The 13,114-nt window shown below is 41.9% G+C and overlaps 1 protein-coding gene across 1 annotated transcript in view; it reads right to left on the bottom strand.

Moving 5' to 3' along the window:
• Positions 1 to 2,783: 2,783 nt before the first annotated feature.
• The window catches only part of zzef1 (zinc finger, ZZ-type with EF hand domain 1), a 27,314-nt gene continuing 16,983 nt past the window's right edge, over positions 2,784 to 13,114 (bottom strand). Inside the window, exons 38-54 of the mRNA XM_077591708.1 lie at positions 12,591 to 12,768; positions 12,367 to 12,521; positions 11,963 to 12,228; positions 11,696 to 11,870; positions 11,452 to 11,584; positions 10,707 to 10,930; positions 10,227 to 10,535; positions 10,077 to 10,147; positions 9,088 to 9,223; positions 8,634 to 8,993; positions 8,432 to 8,575; positions 7,695 to 7,863; positions 7,524 to 7,622; positions 7,250 to 7,415; positions 6,238 to 6,388; positions 5,121 to 5,192; positions 2,784 to 4,325 (exon numbers count right to left, since the gene is read on the bottom strand). Coding sequence (XP_077447834.1) covers positions 4,245 to 4,325; positions 5,121 to 5,192; positions 6,238 to 6,388; positions 7,250 to 7,415; positions 7,524 to 7,622; positions 7,695 to 7,863; positions 8,432 to 8,575; positions 8,634 to 8,993; positions 9,088 to 9,223; positions 10,077 to 10,147; positions 10,227 to 10,535; positions 10,707 to 10,930; positions 11,452 to 11,584; positions 11,696 to 11,870; positions 11,963 to 12,228; positions 12,367 to 12,521; positions 12,591 to 12,768 — 2,889 coding nt within the window. The 3' untranslated portion in view covers positions 2,784 to 4,244. The remainder of the gene's footprint in view (positions 4,326 to 5,120; positions 5,193 to 6,237; positions 6,389 to 7,249; positions 7,416 to 7,523; positions 7,623 to 7,694; positions 7,864 to 8,431; positions 8,576 to 8,633; positions 8,994 to 9,087; positions 9,224 to 10,076; positions 10,148 to 10,226; positions 10,536 to 10,706; positions 10,931 to 11,451; positions 11,585 to 11,695; positions 11,871 to 11,962; positions 12,229 to 12,366; positions 12,522 to 12,590; positions 12,769 to 13,114) is intronic.

Genomic DNA, 13,114 nt, shown 5'->3' with positions numbered 1-13,114 from the left:
TTATTTATTTGAATAAGCCAATAAAATTGGTTTTAATAAGCAATTTAACCAGTGTTTTACCCTTGATAAAGACTTATTTGTACACTGTTTGTAAAAGCAATAAAGTAAATTAAAAGAAAAAAGTTTAATCATCGGCATAAAAAAAAGAAAGAAAATAACTCAATTGATAAAAGTGATTCACGGCCCTCACCAATTTTACAGGGCTGACAAACCACAGCATAGAAATTTGTTTTACAAGCAGATTGGCAACAGGACATACAAAACCTCCATATTGCTGGTTTTGGTTTGAGAGGTCCACCACATCCACAAAACGTCCACAAAACGTCCACCACACATCCACCGCGGCTCTGCAGCAAAGCCCTGGAGAAAAGCTGCTGGTACAGATAGTATTTAGTACAGGTTTTTAAATATAACATTGCCCTGATTCCCAGAAAAGGCTGAAGATTTGCACATACATGGCCTCCTTGTAAACAGTAAAACCCGGCACCCCCAGAAAGTGAATTAAATACGGATTTAATGAGTGAAAAATGAATGCACTCGCAGCCTCTGAACATGTTGACTTGTGTGCCCGCATTTGAATAACAAATGACAGCAAGCAGGGATGCAAACATGTTAGGGGTGCCGTGGTCTTACAGATCGAAATGAGCTCCCAAAAAAGTCCCCAAACACATACCTGTCAACCTCTGCCGATAACTGCCCTTATAAATGATTATGATTCCCCTTACAAACCCCAAAAAAACCTTACAAACACTGTACGAGTCGTACGGTGTTTGTAAGGTTTTTTGGGGGTTTGTAAGGGGAATCAAAAATCATTTATAAGGGCAGTTATCGGCAGAGGTTGACAGGTATGCAACATGTCAACGCGACTGCAGCTATTTGTAATATACTGTCTTTTTTGTTGTGGTGGTGGTGAATTTAATGATGTCAGATCTTTTTAGTGGAGAGTGAAGATCAAAGATGGACTTGTGGTTGTCGGGGTGAGATTTGTGTAGCAAACGGGGGAAAGCCTTGTTTAATAACGAATGCTGGGAGACTAAAAAGGGAAAACAGCTTGGGGAAAAAATATGAATGATTATCGAGCATTCTCATTGTTGAGAATTCTTTGCGCCATGCAACATTTTGGGCGCTTATGAGCTGCAGTTGCTTAACCACAGGTGGCTCAGACAGTCTTAATATGACATTGCAGCTGCCTTTGACAGGTCGCTAGAAAGCCGTGCATTAGTCTTCACACACACACACACACAAACACACAAAAACACACACTCGCTGTAAGTGACTGTTTGGAAAATGGAAACTCCAAATAAACGATCATCCAAGGCCATAATTCCTTCTATTTTTTAATAACTCTTTCCAGTGTGGTCCATGCTGACTCATGTTTACTTGAAATTTCCATTTATTACTCTTTTAATCATTTGAAAAACTTTCCCTTCAGTTGTTTGCAACATCAAAAAAGTCCCATATTTACAATCAACCTCTTCTGGAGGTACTTGAGTAAAAAAAAATCTGCATGCACTACAGTGCAAGCCCTCTCCTTGCTAACTTGCAACCCACAGGCAACACAGGCACCAATAAATCTCCATTTAATCCATTCTGTCCTTTTCTACATGGCTACCAAATTTCGAGATAATCAGGTCCCAAACAAAGGTGCAGTAGGACTTCAGTTAGTGTCCATAAGAAAAAAAACTTTTATGGCGACTTCACAGGCGACCTTTAGCCTGTAAAAAGTCCGACAAACGACTGCCCCGTTTAGCTTAAACAAATTTCAAATGTACCAAGACCGCCAGGCTCCCACTACTAACTTAGACCCTACAGGCAACAATAAGTCAGAAATCAATGAATGCAGCTGATTAGCCCTGAGACAAGAACTTCAATCGATACAAGTAAAATTATAGACTATTTTATTGATACATTTCATTCTGATCCATCCATGAATAATGTATTAGCAACTTAAACTCATCTAAATCATAAAAAAACAGCTTCTACCCAGAAAATATTTACCAAATGTTATCCTAAAAGCCATTTTAAATCTTGTCTCCGCCAAGAAGAATGAGACAAAGAACAACAAAGTAAACAAGAGAACTTGATTCCTCCACCTGGGCACTCTATTCAAAAATAATAGAGGCTGTCATTAACTATTAACTAGTTTTTTAGAGTAGTCTCTTTGTGTGTCAAGGTCGCTGGCAGAGAGGGATACTCTCAACAGGAGGGAATTAATTATCATCTCACTGTAAGAACACTGCATTCTGCGGGTGGTTTACAAGTTCATGATACACGGAGTATAACTCAAATGAATAATTTATCATCTATAATTCCTAAAATCAATTAACGCCCGGGGCTAATGTTGTGATATTCTTGCTCCCAGGTGAGCAAAGCATGCTGACAATAATTTCTCTTACGGCGTCGTTGTTTAGTGATGTTATAAAAGCAAAACGGGCTGACTCACGCTTGTGTGGAAGATCCAGGGGGGAGGGCACGGAGGGGAACCCAATCATCTGGAGCCTGATTGAGTATTTCCTCCATTTGATTTCATTATACCCCCAGTGATCATTATCTGCCTCTGCACTGTTTGAGACTCCAAATTACTGAGAGTGGATGAAGGTGGAAAAAAAAGTGGCATTCGGCATAGCAGTTAAGAGCAAAATCGGGCAATAAATACCTTCTCTTGTTTCGAGGAACCTGGAAAAAAATATCTGACACTGCGTGGGCTCTAATCAATGCATTTGAGAAAAAAATATTAGTGTTCCTGCAAAGGTACGCTTCATATAAGAAAAGAAAACAACAGGTTTTGTCAGTTGCATTGATGTCATTTCATTATTTTTTTCCCTTTTATTAGAAATGGATCAAACACAGTGTTGTACTGTTTTGCCTTTACGTGGCATGCATACAAAATCATAAAGTGTTCATCTGCTAGTGCCCAATAGTGATATATATATATATATAAAGGGGTTACATTTCATTCATTTATTATTCACAAGATACAGTATGTACATTCAAATGACTCGAATCCAGCATCTGCAAGGAAAACTAAGCGATGCTAAAAGTGAATTAGAAAAATGTCAAATAAAAATACGACACAAAATCAAATGAAACACCCGCACATTTTAAACTATGATGATTTGATTGTTAGTTTTAGGCACGTGTAGATTGGTGAGGCGTTTTTACAAAGGCAAGAAGAGGCCAATGACTTCTTCCTGCCTTGGATTTCAAGCTAATGTTGTTGTAAACAAAATACTAGCTAGGCAATCCTACTTTTTCTTGTAGGATAGTAACCCCCCCCAAACCAAAGAAAAAAATAAAACGAAAACATCATAGGTTTGAAAAATGAAGAACTTTTCCATGGATGTTTCCTCTGTCTGTGATATGAAATAAACTGAAAGAAAGTCAGTTAGGAGATTCTCTTTGGCATAAACAAATAGGAGTCCCTACAACGAAAACATGGACGTTATTTTTTGATAAAAAGAACAATCATGGCTGAAATATACAACCATAAACTTCCTCCCTGAAAAATAACAAAAGTGCATGGGACTGTTCGCATTCAGCTAAGCTAGGGTCACGTGATTAAACACCAGCGTCAGTACAAACACCACATAGATTATCTTCATAAAATGAGGTATTAAATGATCCGAATTCCTTAGGTTATACCCTCTCTTCTTAAGTCCTCTTTAACTCATTCACTGCCAACCCAAGCCAAAGAAAATGTGCTGTGGTAGTTAGTAAAAGAAGGAAATTGATATTCAAAACACCCATTAACGGCAATAGTCGGAAAATCCATATCAACTGCTATCATTTGATCCAGTTTAAATGGATTGGACAGCTATTGCTGTTAATGTCACCCAGAATTTTAAAAAAAGTTAATTCTTAAGAAGGGTCTTAAGTTTTTAGTTTCCTTTAAAGGCAAGACTAACAAGTTTTGTTGAAAATTGGGAATTTGGCAAACTTTGTGTCCATTAGGTCAGCATCAAACAGGGGGGGTCATGATATATTTGAACAAAAAGAAGGAGGAGCCTCCACCGTACTTACATGTGAGTGACACATGCAGACAAACCTAAGGCAAAGGGGATGGTGAGTGAGCGTTAAAAAGTGCTTTTCGGGTCTGTTCGCTCGGTGCACATCGGGTCCACAGTGGCGCCAGTGTGTTTCCTGTCAGGGGGAAAGAGAACGCTGGCTGCTCGGGGGGCTTTTTCCTCCCTCCGCGCTGGTTAGTGAGTGAGATCCTCTCCGTTAGGTGGCTCCCCTCATTTGTCTCACTGGGACACACTCAGCAGCGTGGTGGATTTATTGGGGTAATCGATAGCAAGGCTGATGGCGGCGATGTTCTTCAGAGCCTATGTGATCAAATATATGGAAATCAGTGTGTGAGTCAGAGACAGGCACAAGAACTACTGATTCTAAATGAGGTGTTGCAATGATTAATACCACGACATATTTTACATACTGTGCAGCAAAATCTTTAAGTATTTGGTGCCGTTGAATAATGTTGACAACTACTTGTGTATTCTGCAAAGTGCTACTGGTTTAATTCATGTCTAATCCAACTACAGTGGCACCTCTACTTACGAAAAACATTCAGGTTACAAATGGCCTCTTTGGGAAAATTTTGCTTCACGATAAAAAAAAAAAATCAAGTTATAAAACGCAAAAATAAAAAAATAAAAAAATAAAACATCCCTCCAAAAAGTAAAATACACTTCTGGTCTGGTGAAATTTCAGTTATACTCTGAGGTCTATTGTATTTTATTTTGAAATTTGCATCTCTCAACACCCGACTGGTCTCCCATTGGCTAGAATTGGACGTCCAGTATCGTTACTGGCGCTCCGAATGTTAAGCATAAATAAAGAGACTGCAGAGGCGTACTGTGACACAAATGGTAATGGACAGTAATGACTAAATAATACATTAGTTTTCCCAGTGCTGCCTCCACACTCATAAAGGAGGGGGTGCAAGAGTGCTGCTGGACATCAACAGCTTGACGAGTCATTACTGAAAAGTGGCCCTGACCTTCCGCTGACTGGCACAAAATCAACTCTCATCACCACGTATGTAGTGTTAGCCTCGCATAACTTAAATGAATGGCTCGGATGTCCATCGTCAAAATCCACGTTGATTAATAAAACCTTACCAGTGCTGTTTGAGTGAGGAGGTGATCATCAGTGGTCATGGCTAACAAGTACTCCTGGAGGATGCCTTGTGTCTAGAGAATACATACAAAAGGAACAAATTCAATGGATGGATAATTTATTCATCATGAAAAAATTGTCTCTTTGTCTGCATGAAATTGATTGGTCAAAAATTGGAAATCTCATCATGTAGCTTTAAACAAAGTCAAGATTGATTCCGCATTAACTTTACTGGAGTGGAGGAACGCAAATCAGACGACATCAGGACTAAATGGGCCGAGACAGTCCAAATGCGGCATTCACGGGTCTTTAGACGCAGTCCAGAGGCCGCGGGCCGCCATCCGTCTTATAGCCCCCCAACATGTTTATGCTGGGAAACATCCGAGCACAATTTGTACGCTTGGTAGTCCGTGACATACTGTTTTATTCCTAAATATAACTCACACTTCCTGTGGTGAAAAGGTTGAAATATTCTCAGGGGGGACAGGCCAGTGTGAGCGTGCTTAACTTCACAATGAAGAAGTGAAGCTAAATAAAGTAGGGGACCTATCATTTCATATCAGTATGCCACAATTTAATATATTTTTTATTATTTAACAAAAATGGATACACCAATTATGATAGCTCCCCCCGGCCTAGCGCAGGTTTTTTTTTATTGACTTAAAACTGACACGCCAAAGATGTTAAATGCATCAAGTAGTGCTGAAACTTAAAACCAACAAGTGTAAACAGAAGCAGCATGGTGGCAAATGTATTTATGCTGAAATATAAAGGGGAAACAAGTATCTATTAACTTTTGAGACTGATGTATATTAAAAATTATTTCGCAATTACTTTGCAACAATTTTTTTCGTTTTCTGCGTGAATTATCGCGTTGCTATTTTCAATTGTCTTGCATTCATAACTCACGTACGGGTGGCGGTGGGGGACCCATTGGGCTAACTATTGAGTGGCGATAGGATCATCTTGAGGCTGATTGATGGTACTACAATGGATGTGTATGGAAACAACATTTTTTTGCAACGTTTTAGGCGATGTATTGGATTTCCTATAGCACTTCCGCATGCCATACCAGACAAAGCCTGATTCTTTCAGAATGTGCGGGTAAAGTTTACTCACGATAGCGCGAGCCTCTGCAATGAAGAAGAGCTCAGTGAGGGCTCTGTGAAGAGGAAGCAGTACAGTGACACTGGTTGGATCCTGGCTTAAATTGTTTTCCATGGACATAAAGAGCTGCCACAGAGGTCGAAGCAGGGTCAGCTCGTAGGCTCTGCAGTGCAAACACATCAAAAATGAGTTAGGCACAAGTATATCTTTTCAAATGGTGTTAAACATGTGATTAATGATAAATTACAAAGCCTTAACTTGTTTTTTATTTTATTTTAATCGACTCCCAGCCCTAGAAGAGGTTGCTTTGGCATTAAAAGGGTCAAAAAAAACATTTAAAAAACGTAACCAAACAATTTGATGCCTTATCTTGTGTTCACCTAACCTTGAGAACACTTAATGAGTGCATGTGGTTGCCATTGTGAGAAGATGGAGCCGGATTTTTCAGGCTGCACATAGGCAAATTCTTGAACACATCCTTTACCAGGTGAATGAGGTTGAGAACGTGAGGCATTTTTATGCAAAGCCTAATCAGACAAATGCAAAGGTACTTCAACGTACTGTAATATACATATCCCGATGGCTAGGACTCAGAAATGCCCGTCTCGAACCTCAAGAAATTTGTGTAGTATTTGTTAAGACTATTATTTACAATTAACGATGTAAGAAGTATTTTACAATACATTTGTTTTCATTCTTCTTCTTGTCACATATGGAATAAAGTCGACATTGAACATTTGGTATTTAAGTGAGGCGTCAAGTCTTAATCATAATGTTGGTTTTTAATTATGAATCATTATTGTATTGTATTTTATCTTTGAATATAAGATTTTTTTTACTCCATAGTATTTTACTCAGTGCCATTGATGACGCTGGACGACCAATCCATTTAGATTGGGAGGGGTTGGAAGCGAATGAATGAATGTCAATGGATGCTAACGACCAATCAGTGTCATTCATTATTAACAATAAGAATAATCATCACAAAGTAAAACTCAAGGTCGAAATGAGGCTTCTCGCTTACGTGTCGGATTGACACTGGAGTAGGCGGAGCAACAGGTGAATGGCTTTAAGTCTCTGGTTGCCAGTCTGGCGACAGGCCACGCCCACTTGCCACTCCCATATGTCCGTCAATGGCAGTTGATGGAGTACTTGTTCATCAGCCAACATTTGCTTAAGGATCTCAAAACCTGTCTCGAGGGAAGCAAAAGCAAATTAGGGGCGACAACAAAGCTAACAACGGCACATTATCCAGTTAATCCTAAATCATCGGAGGAGTGGCGTCTTGATCCGTGTACCTGTCAAGAAGCGACCTCTGTGACCTCCTGAAACTGTAAACTTGTAGCCCCATTCTGTGTTGCTCATGTCTGACATAAATTTGTAGTACAAGGAGTCACCTAAGAAAAGACAACAAGGTCACTGTCAAACAGGAGTTGTAAAAAAATGGAACCTGTCATAACGAGACTTGCCTGGAATTTCAAAATCGGACCATTTCTGCGGCGAACCGCTAAAAATGTGGACGTCCTGAAGGAAATCGCTGCTGCTGGACATGATGAATTCATCGCAACCTTCTTCGGTGTGGCAGCGGGAGTCAAATTTGACAGACAGGTAAATCGCGCCTGGAATGTGAACTTTATCCTGAGAGCAAAAGAAAAGGAATGACCAAGATTACATTGGTTTAAATCAAGGGTGTCCGCGTTAACGTCAACTCGATTTCATGTAGGCCGGACCATTTTAGATATAATATTTTAAAAAATAATAATAAATGGATTAAAAGCCCTGAATATTCAGTTTTTTATAGATCTAAAATGATGTTGATTTTAGCTTTTTTTTAATATATATTTTTAGATTTTACAAAATGATTTTTGAACTAAAAACACAGAAAAAAATTGATTAAAAATTTCAATGCTTGATTTAAAAGGGGGGAAACCAGGAAATGTAATATACATCTATACTCTTCATTTTAATTTGATCCTAAAACAGAAAGTCGGCACTCATGATTTACTTTCCCGGGCCACACAAAATGATGTGGCGGGCCAGATTTGGCCCCCGGGCCGCCACTTTGACACAGGTGGTTTAAATGAAACATGGTTTTTTTTTTTTTGAATAAATATTCACATCAAGTGATGCCCAATTTTACATTGGCAACATAAGTCAATGGAAAAAAACAATACAATATAGAAGACAAATAAGCAAATGTGCCCACCTCAAAGTTGGTGTTGTTGTCATACGGATGCTTGGATTCTCGAACCTGCACTGCCATTCCTGGCTCTTCCATAAACTGACAAGCAGTGAGGGAAAGGCTACATAACATTTCTTGGCTGCAACCTTTCAAAACCCTTTGGAGAATCTGCAAAATGACAACATATTTAAGACCCGGCCGGACAATATTCAATTTCTCGTCCCACCTTCTCCCACAGTAGCCGCTCCTCCAGTTGCATTAACATATCCAGAATATAAGCCATGTGAGAGGCGCCGTTCAGCTGGAGGGCCTCCTCGCTCAACGGCGCCTCGGCCGGCCAGTCGGCCAGCAGGAAGGCCAGCACGTGGCGGGCGTACAGTGTAGCGATGGCGTGGTTGACCTTCACCAGGTACTGACGAACCGCCCTGTTGCTGCGGACGTCCATTTCCTTGTGCAGCAGCGCCGAGCTTTTGGTGCGGCGTTGTTTGGCGTAACTGATCTGCAAATCGCTCTCCGAGTTGGTGATGAGTCTCTGCGTCACCACGTTGACTTCTTCTGTGGCCTTTTCACTTTGACCGGGCTTAGACTGTCAAAGACAAATGCTCATTCATATGAAAATAGAGAGATATGTTCTGTCATCCGTCTTCTTGTACGGCAAATTTTGTCGGCTAATAACTCACGATGCAGGAGGCCACAATCATATCCGTGTCGACGGCTTTGTTGTTTCTGTCCTCCGATCGTGGTCGTCTGTTTGGGTGCCCTTTCTGAGCTGAAGGACGGATGGTGTCGTCCGTTTTCATTTCCTCTCCGTCAAATCTGAAAGGGACGGAAGCTTTTAGCGTGGAGCGGAATTCAAGCCATCTCTTATACAGTGGTACCTCGTGATACAACATTCTCATGTTACGACGAACATTTCGATCGAATAATTCGCTCGCGATACAATTAAAATTTCGAGATGCGACAAAGCCAGGTGGCCATGACATGAGAGGCTGTTTATCATTGTAGCGCACCGTCTTTTTTTGCCGCATCTCTTTCATGTATAACTACTATAGCTACGAGGACTGAAGGATTTATTCCGACGAGTTTCGACCAGGAAACGCACAACGCGCATTCGCGGGCAAAAAGAGGGCTTTCTGGGTAATGAAGTATACTCGTGCACCCTTTCTCAGAATTAAACTTCATTACCCACAATCAATACGTGGGAAGCTCAGCTATTGCATTTCCTGTTATTCTTTCTAAGGAAAGAAGGTCCTGCGATCTTTCTTTCAAGACTATTTCTCGTTGGCAAATGGTCATGCATTATCCTATTGTGAGGACATTTGTGTGCATCATTTTTGGAATATTTTGAAGGAAATACAACAGCAAACAGTCCATCGATAGCGAACGTGAGGGTGGAGGCGTGGCAAATCGCTAACCCGGAAAACGAAGGTAACAAAAGACAAAACTAGAATTCAGTTTTGTGTAAAGTTACATTAAACGTATGTTTGAGTGTGTCTGTATATATTTATCCAAGTTAATTTAAATGTTTGTTCGTTTGTTTGTTGCAACAAATTAATTTGTTTTCAATTCATTTCAATGGAAAACGTTCGCTTGAGTTACGAAAACCTCGACATACGATCTCAGTCTCGGAACGGATTACGATCGTATGTCGAGGTACCATTGTACTGACCTTTTTTGCACATCCATCAAGAAGGAGTCCGTTTTTTTCATTTGTAACTCGTTTAAGTAATTGTGGGTGATCTGTACACAGGAGGGGAAAAAACAAGTTTTTATTTGATTTGATGTGAACAAAGAATAAAGAAGAAGGCTCGGTCATCACCTGAATGCAAATCTTTGTCTCCTCGTCTAGACCCTCGAGCGGATCGGGCTTGTTGACGTCGGCGTCGTCGGCCGCGCTGCTGGAGAGGTCCGAGTCGCGCTCCTTGCCTCGCTCTCTGTGATCCCGCTCCAGATCTTGAGCCATGGAATGGATTTCCCGCTTGGAGGAGTAGAGCATGATGGACAGAATCTCCAAATCTCGCAGCAACCACAGCTTGCTGAATCCCGTCCCCTTGCTGCATTTGCTGACCAGCAGCTGGGTCAATCCGGACTGCTGAATGGCTTCCTGAGCTTGCTCCACTCCGTGCTTCTACACAGAATGACAAGAAAGGCTTTTAAGCGTCCACCTAATCGCATACCATAGTTTAAATACACCTCATTTTTTCTTGCCTGCTAGCTGTTAATGCTAATTTGCAATGGCAGACGTCCAATCCGTCTTAACTCGCATACGCGTAGATTTGGTCCCAGTGGTGACAGGTACCTTCAGTGTGTTGTAGAGCCCTTTAAGAGCCAAGGAAAGAACCCAGGAAGCCTCCACAGCTTCAGGACAGCCATCTTCCAGGCTTCTCTGCATCATGTGGCAAATAATGGAGATGAAGTTGTTCAGGTAACGGCTAAGCAGTGTCTTTGGGGAACTTTGTTCATCCGTTTGCCCTGCAAGGCATTCTGAAGAGTCCTGAGACTGGATGAGTTGGTAGTCGTTGACTAGAAAAGACAGGAAGGAAGGCCCACGTTGCAAGCGTTTTGCCTAATGTTGCAAATGCTGTTGATTGACTAGAACAATACCCGTGCGCGGTCGATTGGTCGCCGGTCTTTTGGTCGCCGTCTTTTGGTCACCCGGACCGCGACAACGGCCGACCAAAAGACCGACGACAAAACATGGTAAAACAACACGGTCTACGCATCAATAAAAGCCAACAATGGCCATGAGCAGTTTCACTGAGACGACGTGTGAGTGTATAAGAGTTTGCATGTACATGCGTTGTCCCTTTAAGAAGCTACATCCGTCAGGGTCTTAACAAGTTCTCCAACAAAAAACAATAAAAGTCCGGGAAATTTGGAGCTTTTCTTTAGCCTAATAATTACTAGGGCATTGAGTATGACTAAAAAGTAATTTGCAGTTTGTATTTAGGGAATTTGAGCAACGATTTAAATGGTAATTATCAATAACCTTCCTGGCGACCAAAAGACCGGCGACCAATCGACCATGTACCAAGAATACCAACCTGTTTTTCTCTTGCGTGTTTTGATATCCACCACGGCTGCCATGTTGGTCTCTGTGAAATGTTTGAGTAAAATCATGGTGTGGTGCTCGTTGGCGTTGTCAATAAATATCGTCTGCGTGCCAACGCACAACACCTGAAAGGGACGAGAGCGCTTGTTGGTGCAAAGGTGAAAGTAAAATGTGAATTTGTTTTATTGACACAAAGGAAAACAAACACAAGGCGGTACATTTTCATTCCTTCCTACCTCGGGGAAGCCCACCAACACGAGGAGGGTGAAGAGGTTGGTGCGTTTCAAGGTTTGTGGCAGCTGCTGGACGCAGTGATCGGTAAAGGCAGCAATGGCGGCGCCCCATTCGGGACAAGAATTCAGATCGTGTAAAATATTGGCTACCGTGCAGGCCCAATCCAGGCCAATACGACTGCAAAAAATTTTTGAGAAAGGGGGATGCCTTTGGGGGAAAAAAGTAGATGTCCTCACTATACGATAAAAGGAACCAAGAGAGAACATTACCTGTCCAAACAGACGGCTCCCAGGCTGAAGAGCAACTGTATGGTCTTCCAACCGTGAGTGTCGCCACGTGTCAGTAGATCGTACTTGTCCGTCAGAGCCTCCGCCACGGCGCAGTCGGCTTCCATCGGAGGGATTCGCATTAACAGCTGTCCGAGTAGCCCCAAAGTGAGGTGGTATGTCTCGTCAAGAGAGCCGGCGTTGGAAATGACTGCCCGGAAAAGTTGGTGTAGGATGGAACTGCAACTGGGAAGACTCAGAGTGCTTCCCTAAGAAGAGGGGGGGAAAAAAGAGAAACAACTTGGGAAATTAGGATAATAAAAAAAATGGAATTCATGTTTCTGAATGATCCGCAATTCAAAAAAAAAAAGTTATTTCAATTGTACTCATTGCCCGGGCCTACCTACTTGTTTGGCTATTGGTAACATGGCCGCTAGAAGTCCCAGGATCCTCTCTCTGGAGCACTCGGCAAAGACATGCTCCTGGAGGGGAACCTTGGGAAGGCGCTCATCCGTCTCCTTAACAACGTCCGATGCCGGAGAAGTGACCGCCGGACTCGAAGCTGCCGAAAAGATGGTGGAATGTATTAACTTATGCTTATGGTGACCGCCGATGTGAGCGAGCTCCTTACGTCGGATGACTGGAGATTGGGGGTCCTCGCTGCATACGGACGGCGTCTTGCTGAGGCTGATTGACTCCAAAGTGTCTTGGGTAACAAGTTTTCTTTTGTCCGTCTCTGTCATGCTGGGTGATAGTAAAGGCGTTTCGCCGTGAGCCTTTGGGTTTTGCTCTTCGGACGATTGTTTAGTCTGGAAATGAGAGTGCAACGAACAAGATGGTGAGGGAGTGAAGTGACATCGCAAGCCGTGTGCGGTCGTTTGGTCGCCGGACTTTTGGTCGCCGGACTCATAACGGGCGACCAAAAGACCGGCGACAAAACAAGGTAAAACAACACGGTCTACGCATCAATAAAATCCAACAATGGCCATGAGCAGTTTCACTGAGACGACGTGTGAGTGTATAAGAGTTTGCATGTACATGCGTTGTCCCTTTAAGAAGCGACGTCAGTCAGGGTCTTAACAAGTTCTCCAACAAAACACAATAAAAGTACGGGACATTTGGAGCTTTTCTTTAGCCTAATAATTAATAGGGCAT

The sequence above is a fragment of the Stigmatopora argus genome, chromosome 22, assembly GCF_051989625.1.
Source record: "Stigmatopora argus isolate UIUO_Sarg chromosome 22, RoL_Sarg_1.0, whole genome shotgun sequence".
Lineage (NCBI taxonomy): Eukaryota > Metazoa > Chordata > Actinopteri > Syngnathiformes > Syngnathidae > Stigmatopora > Stigmatopora argus.
Note: the sequence above shows the minus strand (reverse complement) of the source record. Positions and strands in the feature narration are given on the sequence as shown.